We start from the raw sequence: 22,242 nt of genomic DNA on the forward strand, positions 1-22,242 counted from the left end.
GCCTCCCGGGTTTACGCCATTCTCCTGCCTCAGCCTCCTGAGTAGCTGCAACTACAGGCACCCGCCACCTCGCCCAGCTAGTTTTTTGTATTTTTCAGTAGAGACGGGGTTTCACCGTGTTAGCCAGGATGGTCTCGATCTCCTGACCGCGTGATCAGCCAGTCTCGGCCTCCCAAAGTGCTGGGATTTTCTCCTTCTTTTTATTTGTATATATTCTTGTGGTACAAGTGTAATTTTATCGTATGGATAGACTGCATAGTGGTGAAGTCAGGGTTTTGGGTGCCCATTACCTGAAAAGCCTACATTGTACTCGTTAAATAATTTCTCCTCATGAACCTCCCCCATTCCCACACCCTTCTGAGTCTCAGTTGTCTGTCAGTCTACACTCTATGTCCTTGTACACATTATTTAGCTCCCACTTATAAATGAGAACATGAAGTATTCATCTTTCTATAACCGACTTATTTTAAGATAACGGCCTCCAGATCCAGTCATATTGCTGCAAAAGACATAATTTCATTCTTACTTATGGCTGAATAGCATTCCATTTTGTGTATATACATACACACATACACCATGTATGTGCTGCATATATATATATATATATAGTGTGTGTGTGTGTGTGTATATATATACTATTTTTTTGTTTGTTTTGGAGACAAAGTGTTGCTCTGTCATCTAGACTGGAGTGCAGTGGTGCCATCTCTGCTCACTGTAACCTCCGCCCCCTAGGTTCAAGCCAATCTTGTGCTGTGCCTCAGCCCCCCGAATAGCTGGGATTACGGACGCATGCTACCACGTCAAGCTAATTTTTGTATTTTTAGTGGAGATGGGGCTTCTCCACGTGGGCCAGGCTGGTCTCTAACTCCTGGCCTCAAGTGATCCACCTGCCTGGACCTCCCAAAGTGCTGGGATTTCAAGTGTGAGCCACCGCGCCCTGCCTGTATCACATTTTTTAAATCCAGTCATCCCTTGATGGACACTTAGGTGGATTTTATATTTCTGCCACTGTGAATAGTGCTGTAATAAACATACTGGTAAGTGCAAACATCTTTATGATATAACGATTTATTTCCTTTTGGGCAGGTATCCAGTAGTGGGATTGCTGGGTCGAATAGCAGTTTTCTTTTTAGTTCTTTGAGAAATCTGCATATGTTTTCCATAGAGGTTGTACTAATTTACATTCCCACCATAGTGTATAAATATTCCCTTTCCTTTACACCCTCACCAATATCTGTAATTTTTTCTTTCTGTAACCTAAGATTACATGCTAAGGTCATATTGTTTAAATTTATTATTTAGTATCTACTGCTAAATTAAGCCAAGAGTGCCTCGAGTGAGAATGAATCAGTATTGAGGTTATGATTGAGCTCAATTTAAACAACTGTGTCTTATGTCTGGAAATAATTTTCAAAAGTTTTTAGGCACCAACCCTTAATCTGTAGATTGTTTATACTTCCACTTCAATTTAATATGTTTAATGAGTTTGCCAAAACACTTATCAATGTATCTTTCTGTATATTTGTGATGGAAATTTATTAATATAATAAAATTTTGTATTTTTATAAGTAATTACTTACTTCTGTATGGAAACTATTTTATTCTCTAGAATTTTGCCAAAATCTTCTTCACTTTGCCAGTATGGAAATATAGCTTTCATGGAAACTCCCAGATCTGTTTTAAACATTAAATATGGAGATATTTTCCATTTTAATAATACTATTTACTTCAAATCAAAATGAATAATTGTGAATCTCTTTGTAATGTGTGCTTTTCTAGAAGTGATTGAGTGTTTTTCTATTTGGAATTTATGATATAATAAAAGACGTTAGAGACCAAAACACACAGACACACATTAACTTGAAAGAGAATATATAATTCAAACCCAAAGGGATTAGTTATGAAAATAACAACTGAGTTAGATTTTATTAACAGGAAAGAAAACATTTTAAAAGTAGAGGCCCATTATTTTTTTAAACAACATTGTTCCTTAGGATATCCTGCTAAATTGTTATGTGTGATAAGATTGGAGAGAAAAATACTTTGTCTTACAGAGGCATCAATCTTACTGATAGTTATTGATAAGTGACTTAATTCTTAAACATTTTCTTCTCTTCCATTTCTGGTTTCTCATTTTGTTTTCTATTATTCTAATTGACTGTATGTTGTTATAATTATCAATATATTTATTATATAATTATTAAGATGTTAATAGGTAGTTTTTCTGGTCAAGATTATAATATGTGCTGCTCTATTTTTCTTTAGAAAGCCACTGTAGTTTCAAATAACTGAATTAAAACACACATAATTCTCAACTTACAATGGCATTACATCCTGATAAAACCCATTGTAATTTGAAAATATTGTAAATTAAAAATGCATTTAGTACACCTAACCTACCAAACGTCATTGCTTAGCCTACCCTACCTGAAATGTGCTCACTTGCATTAACCCACAGATAGGCAATATCACCTAACACAAAACTTATTTTATAATAAAGTGTTGAATATCTCACATATTGTTAACCCAGGGGGAAAAAAAGTCAAAATTCAAAACTCAAAGAATCAAAACTGCAATGGTTTTATACCATTGTAAAATAGAAAATTGCAAAGGTTTCATACTATTGTAAAATTGAAAATTGCAATGTTTTCATACTATTGCATATTGCTAACCCAGGAAAAAAAAAATTCAAAGTATCAAAATTGTAATGGTTTTATATTACTGTAAAATTGAAAATTGCAATGGTTTCATTCCACTAACAACTTATCTAAAGAACTAGCATAACTGCTAGACCCTACCCATGTGTAGTCCTCTAAAATATAGTAGTATTCTAATTACTGCATGTTTTGAAAGTGCTTAATTTTTTTCCTAGGAAGATGCACCCTTTGCTGCATCCGATTTGCCATCAAAGATATTGAAAGTGCTGTCTTATAGTTGACTGAGCTATGATCTAATTTAATAAAAGGAAACAAAATAATTTAAGAATCCTTATAAAGTAGAGATTGTAAACCTAAGCAATTAATAACTTGCTCTGAAATTATATTTATATGACTAATTCTTTTTCAGATATTATATAGATATTCATAAGTCTTTGAAATTAATAATTTTAAAACTATTAAAATTTCTAACTCCAAACGGATACATTGTTACTCTTCAATCATAATAGTTGAGAAGCCCATTTAAATAATTTTTTATTAATTGTTATAAAAAGTATTAGAGAATGTGAAATTTTAGATTTGTGTGGTCCTACATTTGTCTCATTTAACCAATTTCTTTTGTAAATGAGGAAATTGAATAGAAAGAAGTTGTTCCACATCCAAAGCAGCTAATACTACCTGAACATTAAGTTATTTTTGTCATATTTGCCAGAGTATTCAAAAAAGTTGCATACTGTTTTAGTTATCCATAACTGTGCAAAAAGTTATACCAAAACTTAGTGACTTAAACCAACAAACATTTATGATCCTACAGTTTCTGTGGATCAAGAATCTAGGTACAGCTTCCCGGGTGCTTCTGGTTTAAGGTCTCATGGGACTGCAATCGACCTGTTAGCCAGGGCTGCAGCCATAAATACTTTAACTGGGTAGGGAGAATCTACTTTCAAGCGAACTCGTGAGGTTGGCCCTCAGTCCCTTGTCACATGTACGTCTCCACAGGACTGTCACATGTCATGACAACTGGTTTGACCCATGGCATCAATGCAAAAGAAAGAGAGGGAGAGAAATGGAAGTTAGACATTTTATAACCAAATCTCTGTCTCTGAAGTGATATCTCATATTTGTTGTATTCTTTTTGTTAGGTCAAGAGAAAAGGGCCAGACAGGGTGTGACTAGCAGGATAAGAAATCATCACAGACCTTCTTAGAGGCCACTTTGTGCCTACTACATGCCCGTAAAAAAAACTCATTAAGAACATGTCACAAAAAAGTTAAAATATTTTTTATGTAACTACTGTAAAAAAATCTCAAAAATAATACAATTGGAATTTGGATCTTGATTAAATCATCACATTCTCCATATGTTATTCTTGCTGATTTTTGACTGTGTTTATTTGAGAGTGTGTCCTTGTACTTAAGAAATATACACTGAACTCTTAAGACTTAATTGGGGAAGATGGTTCAGACATATGCACCCTCCCTCACATCAAACACACAGAGAGAGAGAGAGAGAGAGAGAGAGAGAACAAGAGAGGGACAGAGTCAGAGAGAAAACTTAAAAAAAAAAAACAAATGTGACAAAATGTAAACAATTGGCGAACTGGAGTTTTATTACTTTTCCAGATCTGACTATAACAAATGACCTTAACCTTGGTGCCTTAAAACAACAGAAGTTTATTCTCTCGCAGTTCTGGAGACTAGAAGTCCAAAATGAAGGTGTCAGCAGAAGTGAGCTCATTCCAAGGACCATTTTTTGTCTCTTTTAGCGTCTGGTGGTTGTCTCCATTCCTTGACTGTAGGTGAAACATTCTAATATCTGCATAGTTTTCACTTTGCCTTTTCTCTTCTCTCTGTCTTCTGTCTCTTTCAAACTTTTCTCTGCTTTTGTCTTAAAAGACACTTGTCATTGGATTTGGGGTCCATCCTAAACCAAGATGATCTCCTCATCTCAAGATCTTAACTTAATTCTCTCTGTGAAAGCCCCTTTTTAAAGTAAAATAACATTACTTGTCATTATGTGTCAGGAAGTATGCATAAGCATATACTTTGTGGTCAGCCATTCACACATTACAGGAGTATGAAGGAATTCCTTGTACAATTCATGTAACTTTTCTGTAAGTATACAATTATTTTAAAGTAAAATATTTTTTAAGAAAACAAAAAAACAAGAAATTACATTGTCAAATGCTGTACGAATCCAAAAACCATGACATCTGACTAGCCAACTTGCTCTTAAAAATAAGCCTAAAAATACGTACAGATATATCAAGGTATTTTTTGAACTTGTATTTCATCATCATTCACTCTTTGAAGTCAGTGGAGATTATGTGATGTCAAAACTCTCTTCTTCATTGACCTCTCAAACTTTTGCTTTAATCTTCTTAGAACATTTAGGAAATCAAAGGTCACTTTTATTTCAAAAGCTGGAACTACGGTCCCAATATTACAATCTTTGTAGGAAGAGCTAAATGAAATCTTCTATGATGCTAATTGCCACAAGATGACAACTTTATCTCAGATAATAGGGTCATGAGATCCAAAGGTATTTTTGTTTTTTTTTTTTTGATCTTCGATTAGTTTTCTTTTCAAAATTGTGTATTGACTTTAAGAAGCATTTTTTTCATTTCTTAAGCATTCTACCCCAGATTTGCTAATTTCTTATGTACATATTGAGTTAATGTATCCTTATGTAGTATCTTCACTATGTAAAATGATAAATGAAGGAATCCAATTAGATAAGTTAATAACAAATAGTAGCCTATTCTCATACAGCTGGAACCATGAGGTCCAAGATGAGCATTCCGTTAAAACAGCTGCAGGAAAAAAATATGCTTAAAGGCATGCACACACACATGTACATATATATACGGAATTTTAATGCTATGTTTGGATAAATGGAATATCTAAAGAAATAATGAGGGAAGGAAAACTGTATTACTGGCTATAGGAGTTAGCTATTTAACAATTGGAATCAGTCATTCTAGGCTACATGAGCCTCTTGAGGCTTTCCGGTTGTATTTTTAGCATTTGATCTCCAGTATCCAGCACATTGTTTATGTTAAATAAATACTGGCTACATAAATTTATGCATCATGAGTGATTTAATGACTTAATCCACACAGCAGCCAAATATAGTCAAACATAAATGCACTGAAGTTAAATCAAATAATCATGGGGATGATGAAACTTATAGCCCAAATGTGTACACATACATATGATTCTTTATTTTCTTGGACAGTCTTTAATAATTGTGGAATCATAGATTCTAAAGCTGAAAGCAACCTCAGGTGGTCATCTGGTTCTATGCCTTTCTTCAAGAGACAAGCAATTATTATCCCCATGATCTATTAAGCCACATTTTCTTTAGCATGTGACAGCTAAGGTGATGATGATCGAAAAATATTGCTCTCCATTCTTAAACAATTTCACATGCACATATATGTTTAACAAGTGCCTTTCCAGAGCTATTACGAGAAAACACTAGCAGCCTTGGTTTGGAAGAGTAATTTATGATAGCTAGGTAAATGGCGTCCAAGATCACCTTGCTCACATTAGCCATGCAGCATCCCTGCCCCTTCACGGCCATCTTTCTTTAACCTTGGTGACAAGTGTGATTAAAAAGAAAAGTAACATGAATCCTACTTTAGTTTGCTCACTCTATTTCTTATTCTAGTACTTGCTGCTTCAGATCATCTGTCTCAATAAGTTAACATAAGAGGGAGTAGAAGGAGAAACTGCGAAGTCGTGAGTGTGAGAGGGGTGCAGTTAATAGGAGGCCTTCTGGCCATTACTCCCCTCCTCACCTTTTGTTTCCTTTTGGTTTGTTAACTAGAAATGCGACAAGGTGAGGGAGATGAATTTAAATTGTTCAGACATTAGTGAAGGACAGGGATGTGTGGCGGCTTCTACAATATTTCCTTCCCAGAGAGACATAATTGGAAAACGTGTTGTGTGGTTAGGTAGTGTAATGAAAAATAAAAGAATGATTGAGGAGAACAGTGGAATCAAATTATAAGCATAAAGCAAGTGTGCTGAAGTTTTTAGCCACTTGCAAAATTGAGAGATAGTATCGGGACTGTGCAAATACATTGCTCTGATTAATTTTCCTGGGGTGAAATATGAAAATATTTATAAAACTGAGGATCCTGCCATGAATAAAATTTCTCTGTGATTATGATAAACTAAAATAAGCCATAACTTGTATCTATCTTACATGAAACTTTAAAAATGGTTAAATAATAAAAAAACTAAATAAAAGGTTTTCACTGTGAGAGGCGAAAAGAATTTGTATTCATGTGTTACTCTAAATGGCTTAAAATTTTGAAGATTATTCAATAAATAAAGACTAGTTTATTTTGAAGGGATTTTTAAACTTTATTCCCTGAATATTGTTATAGAAGTAGCATTTTATTACTCTTCCTTTATAAGGTTTTTTTTATGTATGAAAGCTGTAATTTTTCAATATGAAGGTAAAGGGTCTTCAAGTTCAAAAAAATTAGGTCTTTAATTTTAATGATAATGAATAATTCAGTTATAATTTAGAAATACATATTTGGATTCTAGTTTTTCTTTTTAGGTGTAAAGTGAAAGATTTTAACTTTGCATTCTTTTGTAAATTCCTTAAGAATAAATTTGAACACATCATTGATATAAAGGAAGGGTTAATGGAGAAGGAAGCTTCCTAATATACAAAGCCCCTCTCTTACATGGAGCTCTAGAAATATTCTATTGTCAATCCAAACAGAACAAACTAAAATGAGATAATTGGGAAGGTGCCCATAAAGTCAGCCTGAATATATTATCACAACTATATATGAGATAATATTTGTTTTAAAAAGATTCTATGGCACTGTAAACTCAGTCTCATTAGAGACTGCATTTAAAAGGCTTATAAAGTTACTCATTAATGTTATCTTGTTGTATCTCCACAGCTTTTTCATTAAAGAAAATTCAGCAGAAAGCATTTTCTCCTGATAGCAGGAACCAATTTGCAATAAATGTTCTGGAAACCACTAGGGAAGCCATTACTGAGGTCTAATAAAAACAGACAAGCGTAACTTGTTCTATATTTTTGTTTCAATCACATACAGATGAGACCCCGCTTTCTACACCAACTGCAAGAGACAGCCTTGACAAACTCTCTCTAACTGGGCATGGACAACCACTGCCTCCGGGTTTTCCATCTCCTTTTCTGTTTCCTGATGGACTGTCTTCCATCGAGACCCTTCTGACTAACATACAGGTAGGCCTTTGTACAACCTGGAAGAAAGATATATGGAACACCCAGTTGTAGAATTTTTCCAAAATTTATACTGTTCCTACTTAATCCATTCATTAGACTTACTGAAACATGGTATTACACTCTTCAAGCAACTAATATTTTAAACCTGTTACACTAATCAAATTGACTTAGAAATACTCATATATATTTATATATATATATGTATATTAAGCTGTAATAAAAACTTTGATGAAAATGGCATAGGTCTTTAAAATTCATTCTGTCTAAAATGCTCTCTTTATTACCAACTAATGGGAGGAATTTAACTGTTTAAGTTTGTCTGATTTTACTAAACAACAGCACACTAGTTCTAATAAATATTTAGTTATTTTTAAACTTCTGGCCTTCTAGTGAGGAAATGATATGTTTAGTCATTTAAGATACGTCTAATTTAGAAGAATCCAAAAAAAAAATACCTTCTTTCATGAATAAGTTTGTTTCAGTTAATAGAATTTCTTCAAAGACTAGACTTCAAAAAGCCTTACCAAACTTTCCACGGATTTCCTATGTGGTCCTCAGGATGTATATTTTATGTACAGTACATTATGAATCAAAAATACTTACAGTTAACAATAACATAGAGTGTGGAGCCAAGATAATAAGAGTGTTTGGGATAGAAGAAAGCATAATTTTCTTGCCCACACATGAAGTGATCATGTGGACCCCAGATGGATATATTTGTCCTCTACTTCTCCATATTTGGGTAGCTAGTGAGTAGTAGATACAAGTTGCTGATAGTGTGCTGGTAAGCTCTTTTTTAAAGAAAACTTTTTACTCTAACATTCCATCCTCAGTGATATTTTTCTGTACACATATCCTATCATATTAAAGTTTCCCCCAGTGGAAATGTAATTAATTTTATTTACCTCTCCAAGGACATAACAGAAAGCCTTTAATGTAACATATCTTCTCATCTATTAATATGGCATTTTTTAATACTAATGTAATTAGAGTCTCCAGAACTGTATTCCACTTTAAGGTTTTATAACGCAGTAAATGAAAATCATCAATCCAGCCTATACTAAATCATGGCGAAATAGTTGATTATATAAAACAAAAGACTTTTTTTTTCTAAATTTCACCCATATTATTGTTTTCTATAAGATAGTGCTTTTAATGAATTTCTCCTATGTTAAGGCAAATGTTTTCAGAAAATATCCCTTAATATTTCTGAATTTAAGTTCTGAAAAGTAAAGGAATAATTCATTTTCTTATGTATAAAACTCAATATGAAGCGAAGGAAAAGCTATTTGCATGTATTGTCATTAACTGAAAGCTCTTTAACCAGGTCAGTGAGGATTTAATTTCAATTTCATCAGAGAAAACGTTTCTGGGTTTCATCAGTGTAAAACAGCATGCTCATCTGAAGAGCAGGTTTGACACATGTACTCTTGCATTGTATATGACCACTACATTTCAAAGTCAAATCCTATCAGTTTGCAGTATTCATCGACACTCTACGGACCAGAAATACTCAGATTAGGAATGCCATCCACACCACCTCAAACTATAATTATTTCAGAAGGAAGGAAAGAAAGAACAAAAGAAAGAAAGAAAGGAAGGAAAAGAAAACTCCGGTTTTAAAATGTACAAATTTTAGAAAAATTATTCATTGTAGGTGGCTCTAGATTTAATATACTCTCCTTTTCCTACCATATGCTTTGAAGATATATTTTCATAAGAGTAGATAAAAGGACAACGATCAAGATGAACTAAATTATTTCTGTTCCCAAATTATAGGGATCTGGGACTGATAAAGTTAGAACACCCACAATAAGAATGTGTTATTAAAAATAAATTAGGGGCTGAGTGCAGTGGCTCATGCCTGTAATCCCAGCACTTTGGGAAACCAAGGCAGGTGGATCACCTGAGATTAGGAGTTTGAGACCATCCTGGCCAACATGATGAAACCCAGTCTCTACTAAAAAAAAAAAAAAAAAAAATTGAAAAAATTAGCTAGGTGTGGTGGCGGGCACCTGTAGTCTCAGTTACTTGGGAGGCTGAGGCAGGAGAATTGCTGGAACCTGGGAGGAAGAGGTTGCAGTGAGCTGAGATTGTGCCACCACACTCCAGCCTGGGCATCAAGAGTGAAACTCCATCTTAGATAGAAAGATAGATAGATAGATAGATAGATAGATAGATAGATAGATAGATAGATAGATAGATAGGTAGATAGATAAATTAGACTTGTCCATTTCAATCTTACTTATATGTATGTGTATATATAGATGCAGTTATATATTTATATATATGTCTAATATGCATATGCCTATATTTATACATGCATGTACATATGTGCCCACAGGTGAAATAAAAATTTAAAATCCTACTGAATTTCATACACATATATATTATAAATATATATACACACACTCACATACATATACAAACACACACATACACACATTTATTGTCAGTAATGATTTCATATCATTTTACAAAAGCTTGCAGATGCTACCCCTTTTACTATTGTCACATTTACTGAGTTATGGTATTATCATAGGAATGGTATGGAATGTTTAAACAGTCATGACCCCGGATTATTAGGTATACAGTATAAATGTGATTGCTGTCCAAATTCTAATATGGGTAATTACATTCTGTCTACCTCAATTTCCTCTGCAGTTTCAATTATATATAATAGGGTTCTGTGCTTTCTGTGTCAAAATGGTAACATACTTTTTGTGTAGTAAGTTTAAAGCTCCATTTTTTTAAGATGTTACTTTTTATTAAAATTATGACCAAAAAAACCCTGTAAAATAATGTGTTTCCATAAAGTGTTACTGTTCTAATAGTCAATAATTTATATGATATACTTTAATTTTAAAAGCCTGGAATTTAAAATTTGTAATGATTACTACAGATGTCCTTTCCATGACATCGTCATCAAAATTAAATTTTTGTCAGTTATTTCTTTGTGTTTTAAAAGAAGATGTATAGAAAAATACTATAATTATACGTGAAGATTTTCTATTTAATTTTTATTTTAAAATTTAAATTTATAAAATGTACATATATATATTAATTGGGCACCAGACTTTTGTTAACTATTTGAGCTACACTGCATTCCTGCATTTAAGCATTTTAGAAATTAAAAATTAGCTGGGCACAGTGGCTCATGCTTGTAATTCCAGTACTTTGGGAGGCCTACGTGGGCAGATCTCGAGGTCCAGAGATAGAGACCATCCTGGTTGACATGGTGAAAACATGTCTCTACTAAAAGTACAAAAATTAGCTGGGTGTAGTGGCACGTGCCTGTAGTCCTAGGTACTTGGGAGGCTGAGGCTGGAGAATGACTTGAATCCGGGATGCAGAGGTTGCAAAGCCAAGATTGCACCACTGCACTCCAGCCTGGCGATAGAATGAGACTCCATCTCAAAAACAAACAAACAAAAAGATAGAAAAGAAAAGTCATAATGAATAAAGAAATCTAAAGTAAAAAGAAAAAAAAAAGACCTATAAAAATCCTATGTTGATATATAAACATTTTATATTTAAATTTTATATTTAGAAATTTATTAAAGGTATATATGTAAATAATTGGGAACAAGAATTTTGTTAGTGCTTGAGCTATACTACTATCTGACATTTGAGTGTTTTAAAAATTAAAAGTGATAATGGATACAGATATCTAGAGTAAAGAACAGTAATTTAGTTTAGTAAGGAATATGGATACAGTTCAGTTTTTGATTTTTAAAATTGCTTTTACTTTTTCTATATGGCATTTTTTTTTTTTTCCCATTGTGGGCAATCTTTCATTATGGCTTCCTCTTTCAAACTTGTCCATGGAGAACAACCTGTGAGATTTTATGCAAGGAGACTAAAATTTTAGTGTCAATTAACTGGATATGACACCTTCGAACATGAGCTACCATTTGAACATGATCAAAGGATAATTCTGCTTACTCTTTTTTTTTTCTTTTTCCTTTGCTTTTCTTTTCTTTTCTTTTTTTTTTTTTTAAGACAGAGTCTCCCTCTGTCACCCAGGCTGCAGTGCAATGGTACAATCTGGGCTTACTACAACCTGTGCCTCTCAAGTGATTCTCCTGCCTCAGCCTCCCGAGTAGCTGGGAGTAGCCTCCCACCACCACACCTGGCTATTTTTTTAAAAAATGTTAGTAAAGATGGGGTTTCAACATGTTGGCCAGGCTTGTCTCAAACTCCTGACCTTAAGTAATCCACCCCCTTCCCAAAGTGCTGGGGTTACAGGTGTGAGCCACCATGCCCGGCCCTACTCACTCTTTTTAATCTAGAACCCTTTAGCACATAGTGTTGTGAGCAAATTATTTACTTTATCTATCTTGTTACAAAAAGGATTTAAAAAGTGGCTTACAAATATTAAAATAAGAGTAAGTAAATAACTAAAAAGTAAACAACTAAAAAGTAGTTTGAGACAGAAAGTTTGAGTAGAGAATATAAAATTTAGGAGTGAGGTTAGCATTGAAGATTTATTTGCCGTGAGGGAATATATGATTGGAGTTTGGTTCACTATAATCTATCTACATGGAAGAATTAAGCAAACAAGAAGGACCTAAAACATATGTTAAAAGCGCAATAGCTTCAGCTTCTCTGGGTGCTGTGACTCACACTTGTAATTCCAGCGGAGACGGAGGAGATAAGACCACCTGAGGCCAGAAGTTTGAGACCAGCCTGAGAAACATAGGGAGACCCTGCCTCTATAAAAATACAAAAATTAGCTGGGCATGGTGGAGCATGCCCATAGTCCCAGCTATTAACACTTGTGAGGATGAGGCAGGAGGATGGTTTGATCCTGGGAGTTCGAGACTACAGTAAGCCATGATGGGTGACTGAGGGAGACCCTATCTTAAAAACACATATGCACACAAGAAATGGCAGCTCCAGATTGATTCACTATAGCCTAATAAATGGACATAATCCAGCCATGGTATCTAGGAGGAATTATTCTCTACTTCTGTGTTTGTGGAAAGAAAATGAAAAAGAATTAAGTATAAGACTGAACTATAGTCATGCATCGCTTAACACTGGGGATACATTCCGAGAAATGAATCACTGGACAGTCTTGTAGTTGTGCAAACATCATAGATTGCAGTTTTACAAACCTAGAGGATATAGCCTAGTATATACCTAGCTATACAGCATACCCTATTGTTCCCAGGCTATGAACCTATATAGAAGATTACTGTATTGAATACTGTAGACAACTGTAGCACAATAGCAAGTATTTGTGTGTCTAAACATAGAAAAGGTACAGTAAAAATATGATATTATAATCTTATGGGACCACCATCATGTATGCTTGTGGACCAGAAAATTGTTATGGAGGTAAATGACTGTACTCTGATTATCCATCTTCAGTTCTTTACATTTCAATATCATGGCCAATAATTTTACTTTACTTTTTAATATGTTTTAAAATAAAATAATAGTTTCCTTATTTACATTGTTAATACATAATTTTAATTATAATTTAATTATAATAAACTTATAATTATAAAAATTATTGTATTTATAATAATTTTATTATATATTCACTTGTTATATTAATATATTATTTATTACAGTATATGTTATGTATTATATTAATTTATTATATAAATATAATATTTTAAATATTAAATTTAATCATAATTTAATTATTGATATATAATTTAATTATAATACATAATTATATATAATACAATTAATTAGGAGGAGACTTTGCATAAACCCCAACAAAATAGACATTGACTTCAAAATATGGGAAAGCTTATATCAAATATATTGGCCCTACATTATGTTTTTATTTTCAATGGTAATTGTATATTATGAATCTTCTCTGCTTGTACCTTTCATACATCGGCGTTGCAGGACAATAATCATAGCATTAAACTGAGTATGGTAGCATATTTTGTTACAAGAATTTCTCTGAAAATGTGTCAGTTGGGCCGGGCGCGGTGTCTCATGCTTGTAATCCCAGCACTTTGGGAGACTGAGGTGGGTGGGTTGCCTGAGGTCAGGGGTTTGGAATCATCCTGGCCAACAGGACGAAAACTCTACTAAAAATAAAAAAAAGTAAGCCAGGCATGGTGGTACATGCCTGTAATCCCAGTTACTTGGGAGGTTGAGGCAGGAGAATTGCTTGAACCTGGGAGGCAGAGGTTGCAGTGAGCTGAGATCGCGCCATTTGCACGCTAGACTGGGCCATAAGATCGAAACTCCTTCTAAAAAAAAAAAAAAAGTCAGTTGATACTGTACTATTGATTATGTGTTTGTTATTGATTATTTGTTTGTTTTTTGGTCTGCAAAAGTTCCTGATTCCAAGGGACATTATCCTTTTCCTCCCTGAAAAGAGACCAGGGAAACATTAAAATAATAATAAAGAAGACTAAGTAGCTGGATAGTTCTGATCTAGGCGTACTCTACTCAGTGTTTGGGATTTTCAATCAGTCTCTTGAGTCTTCTGCACCTTTCTTTTCTCATCTTTAAAAGTATTTGGTTAGGATGGTGATTGCTAAAATCCTCTTCAACTAAGGTGTTTTAATTTCATTAGAAGCAACACATTATTGAGAACAAATTTTGTCACGTGAGTTTCAGTGACACTTGAGAAACCATACTTATTGTCGGATTCTGAAATAAATTCATGTTAAATACAAACATGCATCAAGTAAGCTTTTCCTCCAGGATCTAGCTAGGTTACTAAGAAATGTTTCTTAGTAATATTATTTGAAGTCCTCTTACATAGACAGATATTGTACTTTGGAAGCCATATCAACAGTAGAAACATTGCTAGATACAGTGTCCTTTAAAAAAAAAACTACTCAATCTCTAAAAAACGACGAAAATAATTTACAAGTTAGATTATTTTAGAAAACAATGACATTTATGCATTATAACAACCATTATGCCTCACTCATAGAAAATAAATTTGGGGCCAATCAACTATTGTGTCTCACCGTTGCTGTGGCATCAGCTTAAAATGTATTTCATTAGACTTGTCATTAACCAACTTCAATATCCTAAGAACCGTCCTCCCCTTGCAGAAAAAATCATGCTTTAAACCTTCTATCGTTTTCTGTAATACACATTTTTGCCACAGCGTTTTGTGGATATTGCATGTTCAAGTAAGATGCCGCATTTAATGTTTGCATGTGATCGACCTGGAAATTTTACAGAAGTTACACAAATCTGAAAGTACTATTATCATTGATGACTACAATGGTGTCCTAAAGATTTGTAGATATTGTGAACACTACTTCCTATTGCTTTTCCTAGCCCCTGCTGCATTGAAATTTAATCGGTTTTCTGTATTTTTTGAAGCAGAGCTGTCACTGGCAGTAACATACTTTTGCATATGCATCAGTTTGGCTCTAGTACAGATTTTTGTTCACACTGGACTCCTACAGATATGCACTGATTCAAAGTCTAAAAATTACATTTAATTTTATATAGCTTATAAGTAGTCCCAGAGAGTGTTGGATCCTAAAAGCTAATGTTTTTCAGACATAATCAGCAGGAATAGGTAATGTATTAGCATTAGTCACATTAGCAGCAACTGTAACAAAAGGAAACAGTAAGCATAAATGCTCTCAGCAACTTCATTCGTTAGAACGAATATTAATATAAAATTACACAAATTAGAGTTGCAGTTTAACATTATTCAACATGTTTATTCATAATGATTGTTTCATATTTAAATAACACCAAAATATTGTGTTTTGTCAGCCAAAGACAATAATAGTTTAATAGTAATTTATTTTAAACAGCTACTGATAATACAACCAATCAACACATTAAGTGGTGCCAACATTGGCATCTTGCTAAATAATCTCTAGACATTGCACAGAGAGTACATCTTTCAAAGATAAGTCAACAAGAGCAATCAGAGCAGAAAATTAGAATTTGGTATCTTAGAATTAAAATACAGCTAAAGTTTTAATTGGGGTGATCTAAAAGGGCACTTGATGTAATGATCTCTTTCATTTGTTACTAATTGTTTGTTCCTGATGAAGAAGAAGCCTACACAGGAATGTTGCCTAGTTGAGTTAAGATGGCAGTTTCCTTAGCAGCTATGTTTCATTGTTGAACAAAAAAGAGTGGGGAGGGGCAAACTGCCACAGAGAAATCTTTCTTCAGCTTGTTTCATATCACAAGAATTATACCAGCAGATTCAGGGTCAGGTATGGCAAATATGGAATAATTTATATGTGGTCAAAAGAGAATAGAATTGGCTTACAGCAATGCTATAAACTATATTGGTAACCTGAAGTAAGACTCTCTCTCTATTGTGCTAACAAGTCAAGCTGGAGTAGAAATTCCTGATTCAAACTGCTCATAATATCTTGCAAGGGAGTCACATCCTAGAGTACATCTACAAATGACATCGCCTTTCACCTCATTTTAACTTCAGTTGAAATTTCCGTGTCTGACACTCACAGACCAAGGCAAAATATCTTCTACTTCAAAAACTCATTTTGTATTGCTGAATTGAAGAGAAGTTTTAGCTCTAATTTTCACTAGTAGCTGTTTCAGAGTATCTTAGGAGAGAAAACAGAGAATGCTTTTTATATGTTTTACATATTTCCATATCTGATTTTTAAGAACCTTAAAATACTGCTAATTTTTAAAAGCATACAGTATGTCAAAAAATATATAAATATATCCACGATTAGTTGTATGAATAAACTTTTCTTTCTCCATATGTTCTTTTAAATTATTACACTGCCTAGTCATTTCCTAGAAGTTATCCTGAGTTTATTACAACCATCTTGAATGGCTTTTTAAAAAGTAATACACTACTAAACCAATTTTTAGATCCCTTAAATCTATTATGTATCTCAAGAAAAATGTTGCAGTACTATAATTACTATTTGTGAAATTTTAAAATCTAGTATATAGTGGGCACTTTCTGGGCCTGGGGGCATAGTTCCGAATGAGAGAACATGCGCCTGGCCTAGAGAGCTTACATTTTAATAGACAACACATAACATAAGTCAGTAAACAAATAAATATATGCCAATACCACACACTGATACATTCGATGGAGAATTTTAGGGAGGGAGTAATAAGATACATTTGGAGACAGAGTAGTAAGAGAAGGCCTCTCTTGAATGGTGACTTTGAGCAAAGATGAAATGAAATGAGGGTGTGAGCCATGCAGAGCTCTGGAGGAAACGCATTCAGGAAGGGAACAGAAAGAACAAAGTCTGCGGGGGCAGAAGCAAATTGTTGCATTGAGGAACCAAAAGGAGACCACTGTGGCTATGTACTCATGGTAGGGAGTGGAAGAATGAGCTCTGAGGAGAAAGGTGAGCACTGCCAGAATCCTGGAAGGTTGCATAAACCATGTCAGATAATTATTTGTGGAGGAGTTTCAGCCTAATTTCCTTCTCAGTTCTTATTTTTTAGACACACTTATGTGCTGCCCTCATTTAGCTTTGGATCTAGATATTCAAATTAGAAGCAATTAAACCTGCATGCCATAAATATTTGTCTTCCGAAAATAGTTTAACTAGACTTAGCAGTTTTGTGCTTTAGTTATAGTATTTGTCCTAGTGAGTGCAAAGTGAATGCACAAGAATTAGATCATTTGATCACTGAGTTCTTCGCTCTTAAAATGCTTTTAAGTAATGAACGAAATGTGCTTTGTATTAAAATATTACCATTCCGAATATCTTTTCTGTACAGGGGCTCTTGAAAGTTGCCATAGATAATGCCAGAGCTCAAGAGAAACAGGTCCAACTGGAAAAAACAGAGCTGAAGATGGATTTTTTAAGGGAAAGAGAACTAAGGGAAACACTTGAAAAGCAGTTGGCTATGGAACAAAAGAATAGAGGTATTTCCAAATTTCCAAATAAGTTTAATATTTACAGAAAATATTAAACATATTAATACTGTGATGATGATTTATTTTGAAATTGTAGTTTTCTTTAATTTAACGGTAGCTAAAATTCAGAGCAGAATTTGAATCCTAGACTCATTGTATTTCTTAATCTCCAAAGTACATGTTTTCTCTTCTGTTCCTACCTCAGGAAATTGAAATACGTCCATTACATCATTAATTATATAACTTTTATTGATGGTTGAGTTTAAAAATTCATGTTCTTTAAGAGAAGAATAAACTCTAATGATAGCTGTGAAGAAAAATTTTATGTTAATTCACAGTTGCCCTTTGAAAAACTTGAGTTAAACTCATAAACCTAAAATAGAAAATACTGATTATTCAAGCGAAGCAGGTTTACTAAGATATTTATCAACTGAAATTGAAAATGGATGAATATCTGAACAAATGACTAAAGTTAAATGTTTGTATAATTTTCTTTCTGAAGGCCTCATTTTCATCTAACAAGGCCAAGTACAGAGTAGAAACTGATATAAATTCTTATTGGATAAAATAATGTTATTGTTGATCTGTGAATTGCTTCTTTTATCACACTGTACAGTGCATCTATAGATAATTTTGAAGGCCATTTATATTTGCATGTTTATTTTATGTAAGAATTTGAAGATTATTTTGCCTACGATCAACTGCCTCTTTGCTTCAACTATGATTCTTTTAAGTATTTTAGAAGTGAAGTGGGGGCTTCTTTTCACTCATTAATATATATACAATATAAATGCTCCACATTATTTTCTTTTATATGTTTGACATGGTCATTTAAAAATTGTTCTGTTTTGCTTTTAAACTAGCAGAATTTACCAGGCGGTTTTATTAGCTATTATGAAGCAACAGCAGCACAGTTCTAAATAATGTGGCTTCACATAGATTCAGGTATTTAAATAATCAGAACAAGGTAAACATTGATAATGGCTGTATTCCAAGTGAATAAGGAAGTTGGGTCAAAGAGCTCAATCTATAGAACCATCTTCCGTGAAGCAGCCATGTTTTTATTTTGCTCTTACTAAATTTTGTTTAGTCCTTTTTTACAGAATTTAAAGGCAGGCCCAGAGATTCCTAAAGTAACCATTTGGTTACTGGAGAGACCTTGAGAATTTTATTGGTTCAAACCTTTTGGGAGGATTTACATTCTGTTTTCTTTCATTAACCACTAGAGGGCAAAACATTCGCAGATCATACCATAAAGTTCCCATTTAATTAATTATGAACAGTAAATTCAAGGCAATAACTATCAATACTTATCTATTATGAATGTGTCTATTGTAGCAGTGTATTACCCTGAAGAGAGAGAACATGGCGATCCCATTGGGTTCAATCACGTAGGAGGAAACTGTGAGCGGTCAGTGGAAAAGTGCAGGGTATTAAGACTTTAGAGCCACAAGAGTATGCAATACAAATACATATTTCAGAAATTACTGTTTCTTTTCAAGGAGACTCATAAATAATCATCTTTGGAAAGGGAAACAGTAGGCAGGTAATTTTGTTAAGGTAAGCACATGATTTGCACACCATGAAATAAGGGAAATTAACATTTATTTAAAATCAGTTTCAATTGCTTTTCGTATAACACCATAGCCAGTGTACATTTTGATACAAAGCAGGTTTTTAAAAATATATGGTACAGCAACAGTATACCTGACATGTAAATGAGCTGCCATCTTAAAAATATTTGTAATAATAAAAACAGGATTATGTGGAAATTAGAAGCAAAAACTAAAATACTTACTTGAACCATTATTATTTTATATTTTGATTAAATATTCTGCTTTAAAAGTGTTGCTGTTCTTTAATCTGTAGTAAGAAATCAAATAGTAAATATGGAATGATTAGTCTTCATGATTAAGAGAAGAATTTTCTCGTGGCTCAAGCCTGTAATCCCAGCACTTTGGGAGGCCAAGACGGGCGGATCATGAGGTCAGGAGATCGAGACCATCCTGGCTAACATGGTGAAACTAAAAAATACAAAAAACTAGCCGGGCGAGGTGGCGGGCGCCTGTAGTCCCAGCTACTCGGGAGGCTGAGGCAGGAGAATGGCATGAACCCGGGAGGCGGAGCTTGCAGTGAGCTGAGATCCGGCCACTGCACTCCAGCCCGGGCGACAGAGCAAGACTCAGTCTCAAAAAAAAAAAAAGAGAAGAATTTTCTCATACTGAGTCTGTCACACTGATGTCTACAATGTTTATCAACCATCAAAGATAATTTTAAAGAAAAATGCATATTCCCATATGCTGAATAGTTACCATATGTATACATATATATGTAGTAAAAGTTAAAACAATTATCCTCCAGAAAGCATAGTTGATATACATTTTGTAAAGAACATTAGTTATTATTTATTGAGTATATATCATATACAAATATTTAAATTGTCCAGTTGGAGAAAAATGTTTCATAATCAACTTTTTGTATTATCTATTTCTTAAAATATAAAAGGCTCATCATTATTGTTACCAGTAGCATATTATTATTAGCAATGAGGTTTCATGCTGCCTCAGATTTCTGCAAAGTGAAAGTAGAATAATTTTCTTAAAATATATCATAGTACTGTAAATTTGCTATGAGAAAAATATTCTCAGGGAATCATCACAACTTCATCCCAACAAAAACATTTCTGCTTATATATGTTAACAATAATTAAGAGTATTTTTTCTAATGTACAAGAAATCTTTATTGCATTTCCTAAAATTTTAAGAAAGAAATTATTGAAAACTGAGTTGGTCTAACATTGCTTTCCAAAGCGTTTTTAGGGGAGATGCTCCCCATTTGCTGCTCAGAATTGATTCCCTATGAGGAAATAGGAAGAAGGCATGCTTATAAGGGTTTGCACTATCCAAATGACTCTGCACTATTATGATTCAGGGACAGAGAACTAAGCCACAAAATTCATTTAATCAAGCTTCCTTTATCAGTGAATACAAACATTTACTAAAATTAGTTTCCTATTAAATTTATCTTTACATATGACAATTAAAGCTATTCTTGTAATGTAATAGTTCTAGGCTAAAATAAAAATTGGCCTTCTTATAATTTTACTGGAAATTATTTTAGGTAAAGGTGGAGATTTTTGGAACTCTCTTTTTATAGGTAGACTCAGTCCAGCAGGAAAACGAAATGAATAATATAAAAAACATAGACCATTTGTAAATTAGCAGCGTTACAAAAATTTCAATAATAATAATATGCTTACATTCTTTTTTAGCCATAGTTCAAAAGAGGCTAAAGAAGGAGAAGAAGGCAAAGAGAAAATTACAGGAAGCACTTGAGTTTGAGACGAAACGGCGTGAACAAGCAGAACAGACGCTAAAACAGGCAGCTTCCACAGATAGTCTCAGGGTCTTAAATGGTAAGAGGGTGTATATTATTGCATGAATAGCTGTCATTTTTAATGCTTAAAGGACGTCCAGTTTAGACATGTGGTTGTAGTTTTGTATGTTTCTATATCTTGTGATTCATTCAGCTATACTTGAAGCTGAAAGCAGGGTGAGAATGTGTTGGGGAAAATGCCTTATTTTATAGGTGCTTCTACAGTTTTTTACTGAACTCCAGCATCTGGGACTTGGCATTGTGTCTCTGTTTAACCAGATCTTTTTCTACTGAAACACAATAAAATATTAATTTGAGAATTTCCCAACCCCCATCCTCTTTTATGAACAATGTTGCGTTGCTTACTGTTCAAATCTTCCGAAAATTCTTATGGTTGTAGTTTTTGTTCAACCTTTAAAAGATGACAAAGATTTATGTAATTTTAATTCAGGAACAAAGTAACAGGTTGCTCTTTTTTTAGAAAAGGACAATAGGAATCAAATGAAATATGTGTCACTCTTACCTTTCTGTGCTTTTAGACTCTCTGACCCCAGAGATAGAAGCTGACCGCAGTGGCGGCAGAACAGATGCTGAAAGGACAATACAAGGTAGGAATTGGCAGAAGGCTATAAATCTAGATCTTGCTATATGAGTTTTTCCTCAGCTTTAGCCTGCTATTCAAGCATGTAGCCTACCATCTGGGCCACATCAAAACAAGTTCAAACAAGGTCAAGTTCATCTTGCTTGTTTATATGAGTGAATTCATTTTGTGCTGATAGATTTTCTTTAAATTAACAGGTCATCTCTGTTTATACAATGCAATTAAAAGGAATAATTAATTTTAAACAATGTATGATTTAATCTTGGACTCAGTAAATGTGTTTTATTGAATGTTTGAAGCCCAGTCTAATGCAGGAAGGGTTTATAAGTTCTGTGCTACATAAATAAAATCTGTGGTTAATCAAATAGGTAGTTCTTACAATTTAAAAATGTCTAACTACTCATTTTTATGACACTTACTGCAAGGTACCTGCAAAATAGACTAGTTGAATGTTAACAATAAATAAGATTGTTTAGTTCCTATGTGGATTCCAAATGTTCTGTGTGCCATTATATACACTTTAATAACACAAGTCTGTTGAGTAA

General features: G+C 33.6%; 1 protein-coding gene across 1 annotated transcript in view; it reads left to right on the forward strand.

Annotated features, from left to right (window-relative positions):
• DACH1 (dachshund family transcription factor 1) overlaps positions 1 to 22,242 on the forward strand; it is a 433,308-nt gene that overhangs the window by 371,263 nt on the left and 39,803 nt on the right. The window contains exons 7-10 of the mRNA XM_011932161.1: positions 7,747 to 7,898; positions 17,583 to 17,730; positions 20,993 to 21,136; positions 21,636 to 21,704. Of these exons, the coding sequence (XP_011787551.1) occupies positions 7,747 to 7,898; positions 17,583 to 17,730; positions 20,993 to 21,136; positions 21,636 to 21,704 (513 nt within the window). The remainder of the gene's footprint in view (positions 1 to 7,746; positions 7,899 to 17,582; positions 17,731 to 20,992; positions 21,137 to 21,635; positions 21,705 to 22,242) is intronic.

The sequence above is a fragment of the Colobus angolensis genome, unplaced genomic scaffold (genome assembly GCF_000951035.1).
Source record: "Colobus angolensis palliatus isolate OR3802 unplaced genomic scaffold, Cang.pa_1.0 Scaffold94, whole genome shotgun sequence".
Taxonomy (NCBI): Eukaryota; Metazoa; Chordata; class Mammalia; order Primates; family Cercopithecidae; genus Colobus; species Colobus angolensis.